Source organism: Hirundo rustica, chromosome 3 (assembly GCF_015227805.2).
Source record: "Hirundo rustica isolate bHirRus1 chromosome 3, bHirRus1.pri.v3, whole genome shotgun sequence".
NCBI lineage: Eukaryota > Metazoa > Chordata > Aves > Passeriformes > Hirundinidae > Hirundo > Hirundo rustica.
Window position 1 is genome coordinate 23078273 of NC_053452.1, and position 26083 is coordinate 23104355.

The 26083-nt window shown below is 39.7% G+C and overlaps 1 protein-coding gene across 4 annotated transcripts in view; it reads right to left on the reverse strand.

The window, feature by feature from the left end:
• Positions 1-26083, reverse strand: part of RPS6KC1 (ribosomal protein S6 kinase C1) — an 86323-nt gene that overhangs the window by 57322 nt on the left and 2918 nt on the right. Inside the window, exons 2-8 of one of the 4 annotated variants that reach the window (XM_040059399.1) lie at positions 24325-24360; positions 23338-23451; positions 19837-19957; positions 11906-12021; positions 9790-9883; positions 6095-6154; positions 4883-5245 (exon numbers count right to left, since the gene is read on the reverse strand). In XM_040059399.1, coding sequence (XP_039915333.1) covers positions 4883-5245; positions 6095-6154; positions 9790-9883; positions 11906-12021; positions 19837-19957; positions 23338-23376 — 793 coding nt within the window. In that variant the 5' untranslated portion in view covers positions 23377-23451; positions 24325-24360. Of the gene's footprint in view, positions 1-4882; positions 5246-6094; positions 6155-9789; positions 9884-11905; positions 12022-16023; positions 16157-19836; positions 19958-23012; positions 23032-23337; positions 23452-24324; positions 24361-26083 lie in introns of those variants that run through there. The other 3 variants (XM_040059396.2, XM_040059401.1, XM_040059400.2) reach the window with 3 other exon arrangements.

The following is a 26083-nucleotide window of genomic DNA, read 5'->3' on the forward strand; positions in this document are numbered from 1 at the left end:
TTTCCCTTTTCATAAAGTACTGTCTTCTTGGCATTCTGTCAAGCATGCTCCTGTTTGCATCCCTGGCTCCATCACAAGTTCAAATCATAGCCCATCATAATCCTAGTAATTAGACACAAGTTGGTTTGTTTTCAGTATATCCAAAAATATCATCTAGTTGTCCAAAGTATTCCCAGCATTTCATTGTATATGCATTTCTGGGTTAAAAGTCAAAGCCATTTTAGCAAGGTTCCAGTAATTTGTGTAAATTTTGTTCCAGCTCTGTTTACTGGATAAACATTAAAATAGCACAGAGCAGTGAAAAACTGACATTCACAGCCTGCTTTCAAAGACACCAGCAGCTTATTCAGAACTTGTAGACCCCTAACACAAAACAGAGATACCTGGAAAACAGCTTGTGGCTGCTGACACTCCAGAGGCATCACACACTTCATGCAACAAGGTTCATGCTGCCTAAACTACATCAATATGCATTCTGCCAAGCCACAGCTGCTACATGTGTGAAAATAAACATCTCAAAACCCCGACAGACTAAATGGATCATCTCCCTTCAGATGTTAACATGCAACATGGACAGACCAGCAAAGAGCACATTTGGTTTCTAAAATCAAACACATGGAAGAGATCCTGCACTTTTCTACATGAATTAGGCTAGCCATGTTGTGCAGCATTCTTGCTTCTTCACATGCCTGAAGTTACTGAAACACAGAAATAAACAGCAGTGTTAACTCTGTTTATCACACACCTCAGACTGCCCAGATCCATAATGGATATAACTAAAGAACGGCTGCAGTTGTAAAAAGAGGAGTAGTTTATACAAACAGGACTCCCTCCTTTATTACAAAAAAACTCTCCATAATTTCAGCCTCGTGATCTGCTTGTTCCTAACACAAACGATGCCCTATACCAAAGTCAGGGAATGCACTACTTTGCATAGAACAGAGTTAACTTCCAGCTAGAAGTTGGTGGCTTGCTATTGATTAGTGTATTTTTTTCCATCACTAGGCCTGAAGCAATGCACTGACCTCAAAGTGCTCTGACACGCTAACAAAACAAAGGAACAGCTATAATTGTGAGCCAAAGTTTCTACTAGTTAGCATACTCGGTGTGCTTTAAAAGGCAGAAAACCTTGAATTCTAGGTTTCAGCTCCTAGAGAATTTTGAACCATTCTACACAACCCTTACAGACCCATCTTCCAAGAGCTTCCAAACCCCGCATGCAGCAATGCCCAGAAAAGACAAGAGGAGCAGAATTGGTGCACAGTCAGAAGAAAAAGGAAATTATGGCAGCTACTCCCTGTCACTGCAAGCAAGGCAGCTCTGGTATAAATGGAACAGGAAGGCACAAAAGGTGCAGTCCAAGGGCAATGCTGCCAGTCCAAGATTTCATTCTTCTTCCCAATGACAACTGGTTAATATTACAGACGTGTATGGAGCAGAAGTAGCCCAAACATGTATAAGGAGCAGATGCCCAGAGTCCAAGGTATACACCAACCTCTGAGCATGCAGGCAGCAGTCATTCACCAAGGGACACAAACTGGGTCTCTTGGCAGGACTACGAATAGGACATGAAAGGATTTACTAGTAAACTCTGCAAGAGATTAGCAAAGAAAACTCATATGCACCTTGCCTGGAATAATTAACACCACTGTGCATGTGAGAGCACGTGCACACAGCTGAAAACAAAGTCAAGACGGCCATTTCTCAAACACAAGACACCTGCCTCGCTCGACACCTGTGCCAGCAGCTCAGAGAGCTGGAAAATCCTCAGGAATATGGCAGGCTCAAGTGTGCTCAACTGCCTTTAGGGAAGCCACCTACCTCAACCTAAGCAGCACAGCTCTATAAACCTGCAGCACTGAACTTTCTCGTGCACGGTTTTGACGAGGCAGCCTTGAGCGGCAGATCCTGCGCTGTGCCTAAAGGAGGACTGGTACCGGACACAGGCTCACCCTCCCGATGCGCCCAAGCAGCTCCCAGGGGCGCTGCACCCGAGGACGCGCAGTGTCCCGAATCCCAGGCGGGAAGCACAGGGGATGGGTGGCATTCCTTCCCGCATCTCCGTGCGCTGGATTCCAGGTCTCGGGCGGCAATTTCTATTTCCTTGCCGCCACCTCGTGGCCGAAGTCCGCGTTCCCGCATTTACTGCGTTCTCCAGGGATAAAGCACCCGCGGCCCGGTCCAGAGGCCGCGCGTTGTGCAGCGGCTGCGCACAGAGACAAGGGCACTGCACGGGTGCGCAAGGATGGATGAACACTGTGTTCCACTCTCAGCTGTTACAGAGCCTTATTTACACCGCGTAGGTGCCAAAGAACCAGCGGCAGAAGACCAGAAGCGTTTCGTAATAATTGCACCATCCTTATCTTTGAAAGGAGTATGTTGTTATCCGTGTGAAATAAATAACAAGGGGTGCTTAAATAACTGAAGTGATTACAGAGAAGATTTGTGGTTTTTTACTGCAATACACATTAAATGTTCACATATTAATAATGCTAAACACAATGCCTCCACAAAGCAGCTACATTTAAAAGTTTTGTTTGGGGTGGGGTTTTTTTGCTTTTTTTATTGTCATCATAGATCATGAGATGGCACATTTTTAGGAAGACATTTGGACCAGCCCTGTCATCATGAAGAATGTCTCTTTGCCAGCTTTCAGAAGCTTCAAGGAGAATGGGACACAAAGTGAGCTGGGTCTACCCAAATCTAGTGTGAATGCCCAGAAGAGAATGACAATTCCTTCAAAGCCATGCAGAGTAACATGGAGAAATGAAAAAAGAGCTGACTGCTAGGAACCATCCTGTGTACAATTATCCCAAGGGATAAGATGCCACCTAAAACGCAACTCGTTCCCAGTACTCCCTCTTGCGTGCTATACAGAGGCAATGTCAGGGACTGCAAAGAAAAAGGTGCTGGTTACATGTTTCTTCATCCATCAGGAATGCTGACACACACCACACATGTACCATCACTACAAAGGTATTAGTAACTCCCACTGCACTGAGTGGCATCAAGAAAATCAGGCAGGATATCACAATTTTCAAAGATTTCTTGAATTTCTTCCTAGCCTGAAGAGCAGGGATAAGCGGGTGAGAGAAAAGGATTAAGTTATCTGAGGCAGCTGGAAGAGTGGCTAGTCAACAGCAAAAAAGAAAAAATCCTTGGAGGAAATTCTGGCAAATATAAGTAAGAAGTTCAACCCACTCTGGTTTAACAAGTTCCTATGCATGAAATGAGCAAGTCACCTGCATGCAATAGAAATCTTTCACAACTTTAAAGCAAACGTATTACCCTAAGGAATACCATGAATTCAAAGCCAACAAGTTTAACCACTGCCACAACTCCAGCATACACAATAATTACCACAGCAAAACTGATGTGCAATAAGACTGACTTGTTTTCGTGCCCTAACAGTTTGAAACTGTTTCATAAAGAAAGGTTTTGAAGTTTGAACTGTCAGTTCAAAACAGCATCATGGCAGCCTTGCATCATGGCTGGCAGACCGAAGTATTTATGACAACATAGGACATTCCTCAAAAGATCAGAACTGAACAGCCCACAGGTCTATGAAAAAGTGTGCTTGCAAAGAAAGAATAGCTGAGCTCTCCAACAGAAGACTGCCAGCATATTCAACACTAAGAATGAAAAACATTTTGACAACATAGGCAAGGAAAGGTAGGATGCTATTGAAAAAGCCACAACAAGCAGCAAAGCAGCAACCCTACTAACATCACTGACACTTGAAAAGAGGTGGATTTATTTTTGCCAAAAAGTGTAAGACATTTTAAGCAAAGGTTGTGCACGTATCTTGGCTCACACCTCTAGTTCTCATCAGTAACCTACCCATTATTTTTTGCCAGGTCCCATTAAATCAGCTCAGCAGCTAACTTCCATTGCTAGAACTGTTCAGAAGGTCTGGACCACTGCTGTGCTTCCCACTGGGACGCAGCAAAGGCTTCTTTGCTCGTGTGTGTTTGGTACATTCATGTCTAAGTCCATATCTGGAGCAGCAGAATGCACCTGTGCTGTACACTGTCAAACAAAGGCACAATTCTAATCTCACTCATTTGATCTGTGTGGGACAGAAGCACAATACACAGATCCTGAATTCACTCCAGGGAAGAACAAATCTTCCCCTGTACTTTATCGTTTTAAGCCACTGTTGGACAAAATGCAAATTATATGCGGCAGAGAAGGGAAGAAATTTTCTCCCTTACTGACAAGATGCAAGGAGGCAGAAATTTGCATATAGTTGCATACAGACTATTAACAACAGCTTTTGCAGATATATATTGACAGACCTTTTGGAAAGGAAAAAATACCTGCTCTCCTCTAGCAATGCAAGCATGTAAGTTTCTATGCATCCTTTAGCTAGAAAAGGAGAGCAGTTCAGTGGAAGAAGCCAGAGGCTGTGAGACAAGAGCAGTTCTAATCCTGTTGTGATTGGGAAGTTAACCTGAGTCTGCCTCTCCCCATGCGTAAAATGGGGATAATTAATCCTCACTTAACCATGTAAATTAAATAATGTTTCAACAGTGCTGCAAGTGCCACAAATTAATTAATGGCTAGGCAATAAAAAGGAAAGAGGCAAAAGTGGAGCACTTCGCTACTTACCTGCAAGTTGAAGGTTGTGCTGCAATTTTAACAGAGGAGATACTGGGCACTTGAAGATGAGACCCTAAATTATCATTCAGTCTTAGAGAAAAAGGCTTCTCTAAGGCTTCTCTCTCATGTGCACACAGCTATCAAATAGATGACAGCCAAGCACATGTAATTCTGTATTTCAGATAACTTCTCTGGAACGCAGTAAGCTGGTGTCAACCATGGAAATGAAATAAATAAACACGCATAACCAAGAAGAAGACAAACATGGGAATATCCATACCTTGAACACCTTCCAGAAGCAGATCAACCCCCTTTCTATAAAAGCTTAAGGCAGTTTCATAATCTTCCTCCTCCTCCTTCTTCAAGGCCAGTTTTATTAACTCGCCTGCTTTCTCCAAATAATCTTGTTTGCCTGGCCTGGATTTTAAGCTTCCAGTAAACAAACCATGGCTTTCCTTTTCTCCTTCGGGTTTGCTCCACTCCTGCTCAGATGCCAGCGTGCTTTGGACTGGGGGTTCAGGAGTAACACCAAGGCCAGCAGCTCTACTGGGAGAACTTTGGTTGGATGCCATTCCATCGTCTACCTCGGCAAGAGAATCTACATCGACTGTCAGAGAGATCAGGTCGCTGTCACTGGAGAAGCCTGAGAGCCAGAAAGACATCCATTACTCTAGATATCTCATGTACCTTAGGAGCCTTCAAAATTCTTTATCCCATTCCTTATCCCTCTCCAAAGATGGGAGCCTTTATCCCATTCTAAGATTTAACTCTTTTCACTTATGCAGTTTCCTCAGAATGCCCACAGAAACTCCCTGATTGCAATGCTGTCTCTAAAAAATTTCAGTACCTATGGAAACATATTTTTAAAAATTAACTACAAACTCTGCAGAACAACCGGTCTTCATTTCAGTTCTGGAAATGAAGAGACCAACATCTAACACCCAACTTAAACTTCCAAAGCAGCTCACCATTGGGCTCCAGGAAATTACAAAACTAAACCTGTGTGACTGCTATTAGAAAAGCCAACCAGCAGGAGCCAAACTACTGCTGCAAGAAATCCCAACATACCGTTTAAAATCAGTAAGATGAAGCATGCTCAAAACAGTAAATTAGGAGTTTGAATTTAGACAGAGTTACTGTCAGCTTATGTATCGTGCAGCATTCAGCTCACAAGTAACACATATAATCTTCCTTCATTGCTAACACGTGGTAAAATAAATTACTTAACACCTCTTTCATCACACAAATCTGAGCCAACACATTTTATCTTATATTTGCCATAAGTCACTATGCCCTTACTGCAAGCTGACCTCCAGTAACTAAACCACAGGAACTTTTCATGGTTATTTGGGAATAAATGGCAACAAAGCTATTTTACAGATATACTATTTCATTCCATAAGGATTATCATCCACAAAAGGCTTTCATTCAGTTATGGTTTTCTAACGATTCAATTTCCACAAATGTAATGGAAACAACTTCTAGACCTCACCTCCACATTCCGATTGGCTCGTAAGTGTCACATCATCAAGCCCACTTAAATCCTTTCGAACTGAAAAGGAGAAGAAGGACAAAAATGTTTCTGGCATCCATGTGTACAACAGATTATAAGTTCCCTTGCCATCAGAATGAAAAAGCATGACCCTCCTACAGGTACAAGTATATAATATGAAACTGCTCTTTGACTGGTTATCAGAGATATCCATTTGTTAACATTCCATGAAAATTGGGAGAGTGGTATTAGGTTTGCCATTTCTCAATGCTTCCAAGATTTAAAAACAAAACATCACACTCCAATCCACCTCATTTCAACAGCAGCAAGACTACAGCGATAGTTCCTATCTCTCTCTGCTCTGACAATTTATGGCTAAGGAGACTTAAAACAGGAAAGTTTTCAAAGCTGGGACCTACACACCAAGGGAAAAAACCAAAACCAGCTTTCAGTCTCAAAAATGTCATTCCAGAATAGTACCCTGCATGAGACATATGGAGCAAGCCACAGATTTGGCAGTGCCACCTGGATATCAAGTAGCAGTTTGTTTTATCACCTTGGCACATGTACCCACCGAGGTAATAAAACAGGCAACAAGGTCAAGACATTTAGCTGTTTGCATGCACAGAGAAAGTAAATTCTGAGCTAAAACCTGGTGTCTGCTTTCTCCTATACTATTGTCAGAGCGAAGAGTTTAACCACATTTCCAGGTAACATGTTCTGACTCATTTTCAAAAAACATGTGGCAGCAGCAGCTAGAAGCTGACTCAAAGGCAACTAGCTCAAACCTTCTTTTACATTTTGCAGCTGTGGAATTATAGGAGTTTACAGTTTATGGAAGAGGAGTAAGAAGGCACTGTAGAAACAGTGCTTTTCTACAAGCCAGCGGTTCTTTAACACGAGTGAGTGGAAAAAAACATGAAGGAAAACAAATTACCAGCCACTCTTTGTCTGAAAAGCAAGGGACAGTGATATTTATGACCTAGACTACTTGAGAAGAAGGGACACGGTGCACAGAGAACAGTGCTCCTGGCCTTCTCATGGAAAGGACATAAAGCCAAGTGTTCATGCAGAGAAGAAAACTGCCTGTGTAGCCCCCAATCCTGCAAGAAAGAAGGAAAACTCAAAAGAAAAGTTGGAGGAAGACAGAGGATTCATTAACTACCATAATAATAACGGGCCATTCACCTGCTCAATTTAGGGGCAGCAATATCAAATTTGGGGGTGGAGAACTAAGCATTTATTAAACAACATTTAGAGGTACCAGGTGGTGGAAGCAGATCTGATGGATGGACAAAAAGTGCAGAGAGAAAGCATGAATGGAAAAGCTAGGGATTTTGGAAGAGTGTTCTGGCCACCCAGATGAGATGAATTAGAGCCCATCCACACAGCAGATTTCACACAGACTCAAGTTCCCCCCCCTACAGGCCAAACAAAACCATGTTTGCTCTTGTCTTGGAGCCAACTGGACCAAAAGCTGTATGAATACAGCTAGCATGGCAGAGCCTGAGCTAATAAACTTTTCTTTAGGTCAAGTTTAGAGCTTGGAGCTGGCGCCACACAACAACAGTCATGGGGTTTCCAGTCAGTTTATGGGGTAGGAAGCTTCTCAAGTGCACAAGGCTTATTTCTGGGAAGATAATGTATACATGGAAAAACAAAAGGAGAGGAAAAAAGAGAAAAAAAAAATTACTTCCTGATGAAGTTCTCTAAAGAATGTGGTAAGGTAACTGATATAGAAACACTTATGAAGAGAAAGTTGGACATCTGAATGTACTCAGAGAAGAAGACAAAGTGACTGTTTCTCAGGAATACAAGATGAGAATAACGATGCTGAAATTGAACAAAAATCTCTGTATTTGTCTCTGCCTTGTGCAATTTCACCAAGTATCTGAAAAGTAAACACAGTTTCCAAAAATTGGTGGAAAGCCTGGATAACCTGGCCTCTAGAAAAGCAGATTCCTACGAAAGCACAAACTGCCAAACTCCTTTTACAAGCAAGATATTTGTTGCTTACTTCGGTACAGAAACATTTCTACTACTGTCAGTTTGTACCCTCCACCATTAATGTGCACACCTTCTGCAAAATGAACTTTGTCTGGGAAGGACAGATAAAAGAGAGAAAACACAACCCACCCTTAAAAGCAAACAGCAGCACCTGCTGAGGGATGGATTTGCTGCTTCTCAGTACAACAGCCTGAAGGAGCAGTGCCCACGTGGAGGCCCTTGGGTGCCCACAGAAAGCAACACAGTGAACCAGCCACAGTTAACTGCCATAATCAGACTGGGAAAAATCAGATGCAGGCAGAAGGCTGTGAGGAGAGCCAGGGAGAGGACTCAAGGCCGAGTATTGCCACTGCCATCTAGAGGTTTTAAAGACAGATGTTTCCTTCTGCCCATAGCTTCCCCTCCACCAAAATCTGCTTTCAATCATAAGAAGATATGAGCTGGAAGACACATAGGATTTTATAAAAAAAATAACTCTACAAAATTCACATTCAGCATCTCCAAATCCCATGCTCATAGGTTCCAAGTATCTGGTAAAAGCCCTCCAGCTGATTCAGAAGGGTATCAAAGAATTTTTCTACTTTACAGCACTTTTTTCTTTTCAGTATTTTATCTGACATAAAGGAAGTGGTTTTCTCCTGCTAAAAAAGAGGCCCTTGTGAATAATGAATAGAAACGTTCACATTAAGCACTTTTAGAAGCACTCTTTATTTTATAGGGCACAGTGTAAAGTGAGTGCATTGTCAGAATCTGAAATATTAAATTTCACAGGAATCACTAAAACCCTTTAAAACTAGTTATTGCTGTTTAGCATAACTGTCCTCTTCAACGAAACAACTATATATAAATATATATGTTTATAGCTATAAACAGCAACAACTCTATACCTTTCCCTTCAGAGAACAAAATATTGTGGGGATATTAGTTCATTAACATCATAGAAGGTAGTACAAAATAAAAAGTAAAGCTCACTTCCTATGTAGAATATATTGTACAACTAAGCACAAACTTATCCATTGACATAGAAAGATCCCAGTGACAAGTTGTACAACCTCAAGAAAAAACTATTAATCTGTTAGAAGAGAAAACCCATTTTTTGTTATGCAGGGATTGTTCTATCAAAGCAAATTCTAAGCCAAAAAGATCAGATCCCTTCCTAAATAAGCTTAATAAGTGTCTGTATAATAATGTGGACTTATAAATGAGTGCTAAGCAATTCCAAAGGAAAACTTAAAAGCTGGGGCAGAATTTCCCAGAAATCACAAGGACCAAGCATAACTCAGAAATACAAAAATATCTAAAAGATTGCATGGTACACAGAAATGCTTAAGCTGACTCAGCCTAGAGGCAGGCAAGAAGCTCTAGGACAGTATTTATTTGGGCTGACTGACCCTTCCTTATAGCTATACTATTATTTAGTGCAAGTGAAGGGCCACTAAAAGTGCCACTAAAATTACACTACACATGGTATCCAATCAGCATGTATACCTTCAGAAGAAAACTTCCAGAAGTGCAGACAACTCTGCTGAGCCAAATTTCTCCCTTACCAATCCCAACTCAGCATTTTTGCCATAACAAGCAAAGAGAAACTGGAGGCCAATGCTCCATGATGAAATCTGTCACTTGTCATTTACTAGCTGCTTTAAAACAGATCATGCTATGAGGTTATGTGGGAAGAGAAAGCAGACCTTCAGAGCTGCAGTCAGACAGGTTGTCTGTCAGAGAGTCAGACAGAGGCTCAACAGGACCAATCAATTCAGAGCCATCATGCACCTCTCCACCCTGAAAAGAAAGAGGGAAAGGAATTACTCAGCTGCTTATTTTGGTACAAAAACATTTCTATGCACTATGAAAATTCTCATTGTATAGCAGTGATAGCCAAAATGATATTTCCTAATCAGTGAGTGCTCCTTTACCTCAATGAATTGAATTAAACCATATAAGCCTTCAAAATTAAACAAAGACTCTCAGTTAAGCCATGTTAGGTTGCCACAGACTGACTAGGTATCTAAATATTTAGCCTACTGCAGCTTCAGAATTTTGACCTGCACACCGAAGTCTAACAGGGAGAGAACAAGAATGCCCCTGATCTCTTGTGTCACGTGTAGTCTGTGCCCTTCAGTAGTGCTTCCAAGCACACAACTGTTTGTCCATCAGACTAATGTAATGTCCCACCCATGACCCACTATCCTGAGTTCAGTCACACCTGAGACTCAAAAGATACAAGGAGGATATTCCTTCCCAGGCCTGAAAGGAATCAAAGCTAAGAGAAGTTACAAGAGCACTAGAAACCACCTAAATATTTTTGGTGTTTTTTCAATTTCTGCTTCACATGTCAGGTGCACACCTTCCATGCCACTTTAACAGAAAGCACACCTCTTTCGAGGCTGTGTAACAAACAGGCATTGCTAATCTGTCTTGAGCCAGCCCAGCACATTTTCACACAAGCCAGCTCATTCTTCAGGAGTTTACAACACAGAGATGCAGGGAACACTCCCTTCAGATGCTTCTAAGAATTCATTGTCCAAGTCTCTCTCTCTCCACGGCTGTTTGCACAAAAATCTGAAAAGGAACAAAACCACCCACGGGCAGAGCTAAAAGCACACAGGCTGAGCTGGTGACAGACCAAACCTAAGGCTCTCTTACAGGAAAGCGTGACACCACATCATCAAACAAATGAGCCTAAATTATTGCATTTGCATAACCCCCCTTGAAGACACAGCTTGTCCTAAAAAAAAAAAAAAAAAAAAAAAAATCAGCTTTCTAGTTTTATTCATATCCCCGCCAAGCTAGAAAAAGTCCACTGGGAGACTAAAACTAATACATTTATTAAGCAAAGGAGGGAAAGAGACGTCTGAAAAAGTACCCAAAACCACAGAAGTATTTCCAAAGAACTGAAAAAATGCAAATGCAAATAAACCAAAAAGTAGAATAGTCCAACTCGCTCCACTCATTTATTGACACCAAAGCTTAAGGAAAAATATTTTCAGTATTTTAAAGAACACTTTAATAACTTCATCACGAAAACAAGTGAAGAATTTTAAGCACTGATAAAGTTTTGCTCTTGCATATATATATATATGTGTGTGTGTATATATATATATATATATATAAAATTAAAATATACTAAACACATTAATATGCTTAAGTCCCATCTCAGCCAGATGAACATTTCCTTAACTTCAGAGAGTTACTATCATGGGTACATGTAAATTTATGCTTACGAGTTTGCAGAATTTTAGACTAGCTACTGAAAATAAAGAAGTTTGAAGAAACTATTGAAAAAAAGCTGTAATAAAGAAGAAGTCCGTATCAATGTACTGTCCTAAAATTTGTTATGGAAGCTGGTTCTTACAACACTGTACAAGCAGCATGTTACAGTAATTACATGCCAAATTGGTTGCCGTGGACCTGAGTCCACAAAAGACCATAAGGAAACAGTGTAAACAGTCTTCACTCCTTTGGTTTGAAACTATAAACACCCAGTGAAAATATAAGAACAGTGATAATATTTTTATTACTTCCCACTGGAATTTATCGTCACAAGTTTTGCTCATCACTCACTTAAAAAAAAATTCAAATCCCTTCACCTGAAGTTCCTGGAAAACTTTCCACCTTGTAGCGGTGTGGCATGGGGTTTTTTTTAAAACCACATTTCCAGAGTGAACGGAAAACTCCCAGTCCCTTCACAAAGCATGTCAGACCAGCTCACCGTCATTCCGTGGTTTATAAAGTAAAACAGAATCAGCACTACACTTCAGTGATGTCGGTAAGAAGCAAATACTTCTGCAAATACTAACCAACCTTAAAAAATTCTTCCAGCTGTTTGCTGTTATAGAGAGCAGGGATATTGGCAGAAAACTGCAAGAGATCTTCAGCACATTGCCTTCTTTCTTCAATCACAGTTTCATCAAATCGCCCTGGAACAGACGCATAGATTGACAGTTTTAGAAATAACTACACATTTATTTTGCAACAATAACTACAACGAAAGGAAACAAACGAGACAAAAGCAACCTTCTGGAGACAGTGCCCTGAGTCTATGAAAGTCACTCCAACGCTTCAGGAGAACATAGCAAATCTTCAAACTTCCTATTCTCAATTATCCCTAGAGTCCCGTCTTCTGCGATCCACTCGGATGATGAAAGCTGGCAGCTACGACAAGAATCCTTCGCCCTCTCATCGTAAGAATATGTGAGGCAACACTCTTGATTAGCCAAGAGACACTAACGGATGTCCAGTGTTATCTGACAATAAATGATACATGCACAATTTGACAATATGCCAGTCAGTGTCAGCCTTGATTATGGCCCAAATCCTGTAAGGAGCTGAGCAATCTTCACGTATTCTCAAGAACAATGCACAATATGAGCGGGCAGTAAACAAAGTATTGCTAAAAGCCCCCGAACAGATCTTCAATTCCAAGGTGCCATTTATGGAGGAGACAACATGTAGGGGAGATGGTGAAGCCCTGCTACCAGGCACTGAAGCTTTCTTCTGAAGTAGCTCCATGCGGACAGGGTCTCATCTCCTTCCAGATTCAAGAGGTAAACAGAGCTGGGAAGCAGCTCATTTACTAAAACGTATGAACCTTCCTTTTTCTCTACCCAGCACCCAAAACATTCCAATTACAAAAAGCATACCTAAAAAACAATCCCACAGTTCACCTGAAGAGATTTGCTTCTCAGGAGAAAACCCTTGGATTGCTACCTTAAATTCACATCCTTCACAATTGCAAGCAACTTATTTTAGCTTTTTATATCAACATCACTTTGTTGTTGAAATAGTTACAAGTTTACAAAGAAAAGGGTCAGAGGTTAACAGTAATAATTGGAAGAGAATGGAACAGATATTGCAACAGCTATACAGAGGGGAAAAAAGGACTGGGAAGACAAGTTCAAGAAACAGTACTGCTATAACAGCATGACCAGAAAAATAAGAACCACCTGTGACAGCTCTGTGGCATTAGCCTTTGAAGAGGACAAAAGAAACACTGAATAAAAAAGCAAAATTCATTTATACTTGGAGCAAGCAAAAAAATAATCCCAGAAGAAAGTATCAAAGCAGGATTCTTCCCAGAAATTCTTCAAGTAAATAGCTCCTGCCCATGCGGTATCAGAAAAAAGAAAATAAAACTAAAAAGACACACACATACTCATAAGATCACAAACAAAGCTTTTGAGGCTTATTTTTCCCATGAAAGAAAAGAAAAGACATCATTGGGCTAATTTTCAGCTGGCCTGGTTCCATGCTTTGCTCACCCTGCCGTTTCAGCTGTACAAACAGGAGCAGCTGTACAAAAGAGTGAGCAACAAGCAAGCAGAAAGAAGGCAAAAGCAATGCTACCACGGTGAGTGGTCACATTGAAATCAGGCCCTATTAAACTGCTCACCAAACTTCCTAAGTCTTCAGAGCAGCACTGGGGGTGCATTAGGGTTCTCAGTTCATTCCATGCAGAACTGGACATCGTGGAAAGAAAACAACTTCCCTCAGCAAAGCACAGCAGCACGGGCCAGCTGAATGAATCTACAAATTCACACAAACGCTGTGACAATGCAGTAGAAAATCAATTGTGAAGAGGCAAACACCTAATATCAGAAACAGAAAACTTTTGCAAGAAAAAAAATCTGTAAGATATTTTTTCCTCACCTCTCAACAACCTCTCCCAGTTTCAATTCACCACTCTCAATTAAAATTCATTTTCCTTATCCACATCTTTTCAGTACCTCCATTGGGCACCAGATAGGACACAGGACCAGCCCTGCCAGGCAGACCAGTGTGCATTCACTGACTGCCAGACAGCTGCAAACCTCAGAGATATGAGCTGAGCCTGCCTGGCCCTCAGCAGCACCAAAACACATGCTCTCCTCGTACTCAGCTGCCATTTCACAGACTTTGCTGAAGTATAATTACATTTGCAACCACCTTCACTCTCAAATTTAGCTGATATTAGCCACATCAGTAAGGGGTTCGACTTTCTAACAGCACAATTACACAAGCCTTAGTTTCTTAGGAAGCTGAGCTAAAAAAAAATAAAAATCCATGTTTGAACAGAGCTGTTGAAACATTAGTCACTGTCACATTTTCCAGCCCATTAGCATCATGATACACTATCAGGAAAACTGCTTCTAAAACTAGAGGGCTTTAGGGGAAGGAAGAACATTATTCAGTACTGGTTCAGCTCACAGACCTCCTGGCATCTTGCTGGCAGTTTAATTCCCAGGCAACCCTGACTAACTCCTTCCTCCTTTTCCCTTTTTCGTACTTTCAAGCAATGTTGTATTGCTCAACACTTTCATTATCACTCTTCTCAAGGAAATGCTCCAAGATGCTTACACAGCCAGCTGACTCTTCAAAATTTCTATCACGATGTCATTCTGCATCTAAGTCAACATTATTCCTGCTAGTCTTTACAATTCTCAAACTTACACAAACTTCATCATAGGGATCACATCTTTCTGATATTTTTAAGAAGGGTCAACTACAACTTCAGCATATAACACAGCTGTTACTCCTCCAGCGATGATCCATTTAAAATTTCCTATTTACATAAAAAACAAATTTAAATTCCTGTAAAAAGAATCCACAATTAATTTTGTGGAGCAGACCAGAACAACTAAACACCCAGCAAAGTGTGTGTTCATGTTTCAGTTAGTTTCTCACAAGACTTCCTACTGTACATGACACAAAATTCATAAATACTTTACTTCATTCAGTGTCTTCATGTGAGCTGTATTATGTAAAATCTTCTTTCTGACTCACTGCTAACAAGTTATCAATATCTGGGGGGGGTGTTTATTTCTTTTTTGGTGGGTTGGGGGGGTGTAGTATTTTTTATACTAGAGTACATTTCTGCAGTTGCTAGATACAACACATGCAGATTTACCCATATTTCAGTAAAATGCCATGGATGGTCAACATAGGGAAATACTGACAAGTGTCCAACAAAAGCAACAAAAAAGAAGTAGTTTGAAAGTACTGATGAAAATTATGTTGATGCATGCTGGGATAGAACAGTAATCATGTCCCAGATATAGGTACCATAATTCTAGCAGCTGGATACGTTAGGGCATTTTAGATTTCCAAGGTCGAGTTCACTGAGGTTTTTCCTATAAAACAAGTGTAAAATGTTGAAGCGAAGTACAGAGAAAGTCAGATGGTTTCTTTTTCCCATCAATAGCAAGTTTTCTGCTTTGATACAAGCAGCTCTACTCCAACAGCTTAAAAATACACACTCTGTGGCAAGTCTTTAGTTGCATGAAATATGGAAGCACAGCATGACACATTTGTTTTTAAATACATCTCAGTTCTCCACATCATCTCCTGAACTGGAGATGCTCCTCAGGTTTAACCGTTCTACTGTAACTAAGTTCAACTGTCAGAACCACCAATGATCATTTTGCAAACCACACCCTCTGCAAACAATAGGTCCATACATTACTTAAAGCACAGGTATCAAAAAAAGAGAAAAAAAAAAAAAAACCAAAACACCACACACACCAGTTGCCAGCAATTCTACTCACAAGTTTAATTAGACACTAGTCTAAAAGCTACAACAATTGTAACATCACCACAGGGAAGCAACACTGCAGAAATGGTCCATCAAAGCAGCATGGAAACAAAAGATCTTGAAAGAGATGGACTTTGCAGGTCAACACTAACAGAATGAGACTGAAAACGAGTTTATCAAAACCTTGTTATCTACTAAGATTGTATTTTTCCTGTAGTACAAAAAAAGAAAATAGGATTTTTATTTTAAATTAAAGTAAGTCATAAGGCAGTTACTACGTGCAGAATTGTGATGGAAGGATACACAGTAAAATTTTCTGTCATAAATACAAAAATATTTGTAAATCGGAGAGCCAGATAGGGCTGTTCCTTTCAGCTATGTACCAACCATTTAAAACTTGTTTTCACATTACCTCCACTTTTTTGTATTCTTCTGTGTCTCAGTTTCATTTAAATGTAGTGAGGCTTGTTTTCGTTCAGTTTTAATTTCAAAGAGCTTTTAAATAAATAAGTGCATCAAATGTTTCTGTGGATTTTCTTCTCTCACAATGGACATTTCAGTCACTTTTGTTCACTAAATACAATAGAAGAAGGATGTTTTTCAGAAGGGATTTCACTCAATTCTTCCCTTGCTCACACAGCTAGTGTAAAAAACAGTTAATTTGCATTTATAGCAATTTTAAATTATTTAAGATATTAGACACCTATACTCTCTTCCGCCCTGATTTTCTTTTATTCCTTTTTTTTTCTCCCCTATGAATACCTATCGTATCTTCTACCAGAAATTAAATTATGCTTTGCAAATATTAGCTTTGTAAATAATTTGTCCGGTGAGAACTCTACTCTGTAAATCAGATTTAAAATAATCTCAGAATGAAACTAATACTACAAGCTTTATTTTAACCATTATTGCCCATGCTCTGACACAGCACCAAAATTTAACCCCCTTCCAACTTCATAAATAAGCAAAAATAAAATTACATAAAACTTGGGTACAATTTGGCTGATGCAAAATACAATTTAAATCAGGAATTTCAACCAGCTCTGTGCAGAGAACCACAAAATCTGCATCAGGATTCAGCTTCATAGATGCAGGCCAACAAATGTGAAACATACCGGATGCTAAAACCTATCACTCTGAGACACACAGAAAATCTGGGAAAATATCCTCTAGATGGACTGGCCAACACTGCTAAAAAATGCCACACAAAGAAAACCTGCAAAAATCAGTACCAGATATGCACCAAAAACCACCACATACTGTCTGGATGCTAAAATGTGCACAACACATTCAAACCATGCAAAAACATGTATGGCAATAAAAAAAAAAACCAGACACAACACGTGGAAACTGCAAATACACTTAAAGCATGCTCTAGAGGTGTGGCCAAAAAAAAGCCAAACTAGCTCAGCACTAAAAATGCTAAAAATATGGGGGGAAAAAAAGGAAAAAAGGGATGTGGGACCAGGATGCAAAAGGAGAAAAAAAAAAAAAAAGGTAAATCCATGCTGAACTGTGCTGTATGTTTAAAAAGCCATCAAAACATATTTGAAACACATGGCAATGGAAAGCAACACTGCAGCAATGTCTAAGAAACAAAAAGTGTCTTTAAAAACATGCAAAAAGGTTAGGGGGAAAAAAAAAAAAAAAGAAAAAGCACACTGGAAATTCATGCCAAAAGATGTCAAAACATACTGGACACCAACACCACTCCAGTAATGCCAAATATATTGGGACAACACCGTAAGAACCAAAACCCACACCAAAAAACACATGGAAAACCCAGACCAGAAACAAGAGCATATGGCAGATGCATTTAAAAAAATGCCAAACATCCTGGACACTAAACCCCGTACAAGGTGCATAGAGTAACCATAAACACAAACTGAAAGCAAATTGAAAAAACAAAACAAACCAACCACCAAACTAAACCCATTTGTAAACAGCATTAAAAGGCTTTAACAACCTCAAAATGCCTTAGGCTCTGACAAGCCTGCCCAAAAACACCTCAGAAACTGAAAACCTTGCCAAAAAAGCACAGGGAAAAAAAAAAAAAAAAAATTAGGATCTTGCAGGCGCATGCCAAAAAAAATCCCCAAACATGTTCAAAGATTAAAAACAATTTAAATGTCCACTTGTAAACTGCATGTGGTAAATTCATGCTAAAAAAGGCCAGCAAATATACCGGATACACAATAAAATCCCACTGGATAACTCATAATGAAAAATCATACTGTGTATGTATTAAAAAAAAAAAAAAATACCCCAAACATTAAAGACATCCTGTACAGAAATAACACCACAGCCATGCCCTAGGGACCAAAACCATACCTAAAAAGAGTCCAAATCCACATTGGAAACCTTGTCAAAAAAGAGAGCACATGCCAAAACCCAGCAAACATGCTGGTCACTAAACAGCATGCAAAGTTTGTACAAAAACAACACAGGCTGGATGCTTATGAAAAAAATAACCCAAACCAACTTCTGAACTCCATGGAAATGCCTTAGTAACCCCAAAAACACCTGACAAACTAAAAAGTCCCACAAAAATGCCTTAGAAGCCAAAACAGCTGACAAAAACCACATCAAAAACACTACGTGGTGGCAGATTCATCCCAATAAAACACCAAACACATTGAATACTTAAAACCTGTTAAAATTCCCAATAATTCTCTCTGGTAGATACACACAAAACCCAAACTCATGTTGGGCACTAAAAAAAAACCTATCAAAAGACAGGTCCCCAAACCCAACAAACTAAAAAGCACCACCAAAACGATTCCACAGATTTCGAAATGCCTCAGGAACACACGCAAAGCACACAGTAGGTTTCTGGCAAAAAAACATCAGTCATGCTGGACTCACTAAAAAAATGCTAAAAACTGCTTAACAACCTGCAGTATATGCATGAAAAAGAAAAAGCTACACCTAAGAAATGCTGGATCCAGCAAAATAATCCCACCTAAAAATGCTGCAGCAACGCCATAGGAACCAAACACCTGGCCAAAAGAGCAAAGAATTCACACCAAAAACCTTACCAAAGAAGTGAGTACACGGTAGATATTTACCAAAAACACACCCAACGTGCTAGATCCTCAGAGCTATGCAAAAAAACCCAAAACAAAACCAACACTACAACCACCACAGACTGGGTGCTTAAAAAACCAAAATACACTAGAACAATTAGTAAGGGCCATGGAAATGCCTTAGTAACCCCAAAAGCACTTTAGAAACCATCCTAAACCAGACCAAATGCACATGATAGATGCAAGTAAACAAATGTCAAACACTTGTTGGACACTTTAAAAAAAAAACTTTAAAATTCCTGGGAAAAAGTCTGAAAAGCAGGTGGTAAATGCACACCAAAAAGCAGCAGTCAGCAACACTTTAGAAATGTCTCAGAAACACTCTGAGGAGATGCATGCAAAAAAGATGCCAAACATGCTGAAAACAGTAAAAAGTTGCTGAAAAATTATTAAAAATGCAGTGGATATTGTGTGATATATAGGTACACCAAAAACAGCACCAGTTTGTGCTGAACACAAAGAACACACACTAAAAAAAGGTGATTTTATAAACACAACACTGGTTAAAAAAAAAAGTGTGGTAGGTGGAATTCTACACAGTCACACCACTTCACTGAAGTCCACCTACAGCTCATTCATGAGGACATACACATCAGGATGAAGTTAAGACCTATAAGAGCTAATTCATTTTTGTCACTTCATTCTTCTATAGAGTCACAGTCCTCTTGCAGATTGTTTGGTGAAATATGTAAAACTGATCTCAAAAGCCTAACTAGATAAAACTGACAATTGCAATCAAATTTCCACAATAAAATCTTTTTCTGTAACAACCATTTAATACTTTAATACAGCTCATCACTAAAAATCAGAGTTCATATATAAAATATTTTGTCTGCTGTTCAAGCGCTGTTCACAAAGCTAATATAGACTTTATGCTCCTGAAAAGAGGGAATGTATGTTGTAGAGATACAGAATATATACATCAATAAATCTCAGCTACTATGTCTAACATGGAGGCAAGGACATAAATAACTCTTAAATATTACAAAAATAAACATATCGAGTTATGATACCAGCACAACTACAAGTTGAGTAGTAAAAGCAGAAGGGAAATTTTCCACCCAGTTACAAAACAAGATGTATTTATAGATACTGAGTTATCAAAGAATTTCAGCAGGTCAGGAGGAAATTATGCTTACCAAACACTATTGCTTTGGCAAAAGGTGGAAAGAGCTCTGTGTGTCTGCATAGGTTTTTATGAATTTGCCAAAGATCTTTGTGCAGTTTCTTAAAGTCACTGTATCTCTTCCAAACGACTATCTGAAGCAGAGAAACCAGAGAGAAGTATTAGTGAAGTTCATTGTTCATATTACATCACACCACAAAGCCACTGGTTTAATCACACCAGACCATTAACTCCAGGAAAATTTTTTGTTTCTACGAACTACCGTTGTAAGTACAGTTACAAACTGTAACAAGCATAAAAATGCGGTCATTATCTGTCCCCAACCCGCATTTCTATGCAACTGCAACACTACAGTGCATAGAAAAAAAATTAAGTAAAAGCTGGAAGAAGGGCAAAGGCAGCACAGCTTCAGTCACTCTGAGATCCAGACCTACACAGGGAGACAGCAAGAGAGGAAAAAATGCCGAACAGGAGTGTTGCAGTATCCAACATCCAACAGCACACTGTGCCTGGTGCAGCTGCAGGTGTGGGGAAGAGACACAACAGAAAAAGAGAAAAACAGGGAAGGGAAATCAATACAAGCACGGGATTTTTAGGGATGGTACATAAGGCACCCAGGACTACAAAAAACCAACTCCTAAGTTGTGTGTGCAAAGTGTTGATCAGACGTAAATGCAAGCCCCAATATTAATTTTTTTTTTTGTAATAACGACCAAAAAAAAAAAAAATTATGTTCCTTTTGTAATCTAGACAAAAACTCCATCTTAGGAATACAAAGATGTCATTGGTTCATTAGAGCAGCTATTCCTGATCTAGCCTCTCCAGAAAAGTAGTCATCTCCCAGTCAGGTACCTACCTTATCCTTCTTCCATCCCATTCTTTCCATTCAAGAAAGGAGAAGAACCCAGTAGAAAAATCAAACAAATGAAAGAAATAAACAATAAAATTTACACTTGACTGCTACTGGATTTGTTATCAGGATGAAAAGATATTAACAAAGATTTTTTTATATCCTGACCTCATTTTTGGTCAGCCTCACTAAGCCATCACACTAAACCTCAACACTAATGTAAAGTGATTAAAGCAGAACAGAAGGGAAAAGACAAGGAGAGTGCATGCATTCAGCATTTGATTCTACAGTTGCACCAGCCAAATGTCTCAATTAACTTAACACAACTAACCACAACTTTAAATATTCCACATATTTCTGAATGATTTACCCGGCTGCCTTCTCATGAGCAATCATAATTGAAAAAGTTGAATTTTTTTTCAAGCAAACCAGATTTAGAGCTAGGCAAAAGGTTTAGATTTAGAGCATCTTTGTGGGTTGTTTTTTTCTTTAATACTGCAATCAGAGGCCTTCTAAGTTTCAGCAGACGCAAGTCCTACCTACAGGACAATGAAGATATAAGGTAAGAGGATTGTTAACAGTGGATGTTCAAAGCTTTAGTGTGGCAACACTCGACTCACCTACAAATTTAGCTATACTGGAACCAGCAATCCTGATTCAGACTCCCTTATTGGCACACATTTTCATGACAATTACAGCTGGTACTCAGTGAAGTGAAACACACAAATGAGGAATCTCAAGAAGGCAAACTAGTCATTTTGCTATCAGAAGTAATAATTTTTCAATGCTATGCTTTTATCTAATCCAATAGCCAGAGAGTGGATGATTAGCACTTCTTGAGCAGTGTGCATATAGAACACAAAATTGCTTAAGATGGTGAATTCTTTGAACACTAACTTCCTGTACTGTCAGTACTTGGAGACAACATGAAAATCTGCCAGGAAATAAGAGCATGAAATTTCATTCCACTAAAAAGGCATTGTTTTTCACTGCTACAAGTGACCACTCAATAGTCAAGAGGAAAAAAATAAATACCCCTAAGTAACTTGCATAGCAAAAGCAGTCAAGGTGATTCTAAAACCTTTCAGAAGCTCATGGAAAACATGCCTTTGCATGCATGTGGCCAGCAAAGTTAGCAAAGTTCCCACTCTAACATCCTCATTAGAAATTAGATTTGGAGGAAGGACACACTGTACTTTGAGGCCCAATGAAGCACAGCAAGTGTATCATAAAACATATGTTAGACTTGTAATGCAATAAGGTGCTTGTCGTGGCGAGAGCCAGTAGATCTCTATTAACTCATGCACCTCATCTGCTCCACAATGAATAAGCCTTTCTCCTAAATGAAAAGGAAAAAACCCACAGGACTACCCTAGATGCAACTGCATTACACACCACATTGCCACCATCAGTCCCCAGAAGCAAGGACATCTAAAGTTAGCTCCACTGGCCTTTCTGTATCTACTATCCCCACACAAAACCTCACATTGGCTTCTTTCATTCTTTCAAGAGGGAAGCCCTTACAAGGTTCTCTTCCTTCCTGCCCAACAACAGCTGGGATTACATTGAGTTCTAGCTGGCTGCAGTGGGAGACGTGCTGTAGTAAAGACTTGTATCCCAAAGGGCAGCCAAAAGATGTGACAGAAAACTGGCAAGTGGAGTTGAGGTCACAGCACACAGCCTTATGAGCAGCTGTACAAATGTAAAAGATGTATCAACATCACAGCAGTGGCATTAAGAGACACCTGGAGGAGAAGGAAGGCACAGCTAAGTGGTCCTACATGGATGTGGGAAGCAGGTTGCACGAGACAGATCCTAAAGCAACAGGGTGGTTGTGTGCACAACATTTCCCATTGAATTCCTCACTGAGCATTCTGGAAAACTGAGGTAAATTTATTTTCAGTGGGAGCAGGTTAGGGGCATATTCTTTTTCTTTCAAAGGCTCCCCACAGTTCTTTTTTTACTGTAAGAAGCCATGTAACAGAAAAGCTCTCAACATATGGGGGTTTCTGACTACAATTCCCCCTTACGGCAACTACCATCTAGGATATTCCTTGTAATAACCAACTATTTTCAGATAATGCTTATAACAGAATCATCCCACACCTAATATGCTATCTCATGCAGAATAATTAATATGATAAAATGCAGGGTAGAAAAGGGCAACTGTCAAGAAGTTCATCTCATATTTATGTCCTTTTATTGTCTAGAGCATGTGAAACTCTGCATGGGTAACCTAAAGCCACAAATCAAAGCAACAACTAAAAGATATGGTTTTGCTATTGTGTCAAAACTACTTAAGACATCTTCATGCAATACTCTAGCTGAAAGACACTTACAATATATTTTTCTGATGAATGGACACATCAACATCTCTTATAAAGTGCTTTTCCTCACAAATGAAGATTAAGGTAATGGCAGAATGTGCTTATGGATAGGTTCCATTCAGGAGTCTCCCTGGAAAAGGTGAACATCAAGCTACAAACTACAGTAATGCAGTTCTAAACTAGATCCATGATCATCTCTGATTCTGATAGGTTATTTTAATCTCCTAGAGATTTTTAAAAAAACTGCAAAAAGCACAAATGCTCATGCTTGCCTGATTCTCAAGATTTCAGAGAAGGATGCAGTAAAGGAGTGTTAGATGTATCAGCCAATTCTCACCTCTGCCAAGCCACTAATCAGTAGCTCATGTTTGACCATACAGAGATGCAATGAATTCAGTTGTGAGCTCTTCTTTCATCAACTATGCAGGTTCTCCTCAACTGTAGTAAAAGACTGCGCCAGAAACCGAACATATGCAAGTGTTACACATCTGAAAAGCCATAAGGTCGTGCTTTTGAGGGAAGATTTTGCAGGCACATCATATAATAGTAACCATGTCAAGTCATTAATCCAGGAAAAAAAATCAGGAGTGGGGAAAAAAAGATTTCTTAATGAAAAAGAAAAAAAAAAAATCCACAATGCACGCACACATGGTGTATTTTTTCTCTCTCAATAAATGACTCCTGTGACAGGAGGTATTCAAGAGGCACGAGAATAGAGTAGACCCTAACTCACAGACTCCTCAGAGGAGGTAAAGAATAAGCAATTTTAAAGTTTTGTCAAAGTATATCATTGGAAAATACTAAAGGAGCCTCAGAGAGATAGGCATTAATATATATGACTTGCAGTCTAATCTCCCTCAATGACTCCGAGACTCCTCCATTCTCCCTCTTCACTAACAGACAGTAATGGTGTAGGCTTTTCAGTAAAGTATTGGTTAAAAAGGAGAAGAGTACCTACAGCTGAGACCTAAGACTCGAATTGTGGACTGATCTCTAATTTTACCAGTAGGAGTTAAGTAACCATCAATTTGCCAATTCCGGTCCCGAGAAAAGAGCTTGTAAAGTTATCAAAGCAGTTTTGTCATCAAAAGACACTTTACTCCCTAAGACTTTGTTTCAAGTCACCATTCATCACTGAGGGATGAAATGCATCATGTTAGCTAGCTACTGTTTTTAACTATGAAAGCTAAAGACAAATGGAAACATAGGAAAACTGTTAGCTCAATGACAAGGACAAAGCACACAGAAACTGCTAATTACATCAAAGATGCTTCAAAAGGCATGTGTCATACATAAGGACATTTGCACAAGTTTAAGCAGTTACCTCCTGGACATCCTCTGGATTTTTTCTTGAAACAATCTGAAAAGCAAAACAAAAATGAAACCAGGTAAGTCCTCGGATTTTCAGTTTGGAAATTAAAGAGTAACATACAATGATTTATTGCTGAAGAGAAAAAACTGGAAAAAGCAAATAGCTGCATGGTCCTGTGCACTCAGAAAGTTTTCGTTTAGTTTTAGAGAAGTCTAATACCCAAAGACAACACAGTGAGGGATTTCAGCAGCAGTCAGTTGTGATCACACATAAAGACAGATCTAGGCAGAATGGCACAAGAGGCATCTCTCAAAACAAAGCTAGGTAGAGCACATCTCCTATCATCTTTCCAGTCTCTTCCTATTAATTCATATTAGGGCCACATTACTCCCAATAAGAGGAACTCACTAAGGCTACTTGGCTTAATATAAGCTGCACACAACCTCACTGAGAATGTGAGGATTTGTATTTACTAAGACAGTATTTCCACTTTACTTACAATCACCAGAGTGCAGACACGTCTGACTATCCTTGCATATTTGTTTCTCCTTAAGAACTCTTGGCCTAATTAATTATAAATGACTTTGTCCGGCGGAAAATTGCAGTGAAAACTGGGCTTGGCTGCACACCATAAAGAAGCCTGTATTTCGTCAAGGTTTTTTTTCTTCTTTAAATAAATATTGATCACAAAAGCCTTTGCAATCCAAGTTTTGTACTGGTCTCACAAACAGCAGTAAGAGCATATCCCCACAAACACACAAAACAAATAGATACATCTTTAATTCATAACTGCAATTATCTTGTGCAAGTCAGTATATCCTTCATGGTAAAAGCCAAAGCTGTTTAACAAAATAATTAGTCTATTGTTACCTAAAGCAAAATAGGGCATTCTTAATCCAACTGGGACTGTCCTCAGCGACACACCCCGGAATAATTGATGCCCTGAAGAGGTGATGCGTGCAAGGAAGCGCAGGGAGCCCGGAGTACTTTGCACCCCAGAGACACACACACCATCCCACGGCACCGCGAGCACTGAGCAGCTGATGCTTCGAGATGGAAGCCACCAAATCCACACCTTCCTCTTGCTAAGTAACAACAGCATACCTCTTATATTTCCCACAAACTTAGCTCTCTTCCTCCCTTCCATCTTGCAAGAATCCTTGCCAAAGCCTCCCAGATTTTGCACCATCCATTTACTACAGCCCAGCCACTCATCTCTCCCACATTTTGGAGGAGACAGGATGGTAAAGAGAAGTGTTTTCTTCTTCAGCAATCTCGCAAAAGACCTGAAACATTTTCCTTCATGGCTCTACATTCTTTCTCTCACCTTGCACACCAAAGTCCTCTTCTTCCAGCGTAGTCTACATTGATAAAACCTTTCTCAACTTTTCCTCGCTCTCGAGTAATCTAACACTTGGCAACTTTACCAAATGTTAACCTTGGTGGCTGTTCCTCTTTCATACCCTACCAGTTTATAAGTACAATTGGTGAAATAATTCTAGCCTCCTTTTCTAATAGCTGGTGTACTTGATGCAAGGAGTCTGTAGAGCTGGGGGAAGAAAATATCACAGGCATGGCTACACATCACAGAGAACACCAAAGGGCAGACACCAACTGCTCTGCTTTGCAGTTCACCTTTAGTTAAAGCCTTGCAACAGTTTTGGCAGCTAGGTAAGTTACCAGATGGGCAGAAGGAAACCCAGAGAGATGAGTAATTACCCAGCCAGTTAGTAAGAATCTGGAATAAAACCCAGAGGCCCTGTTTCACACT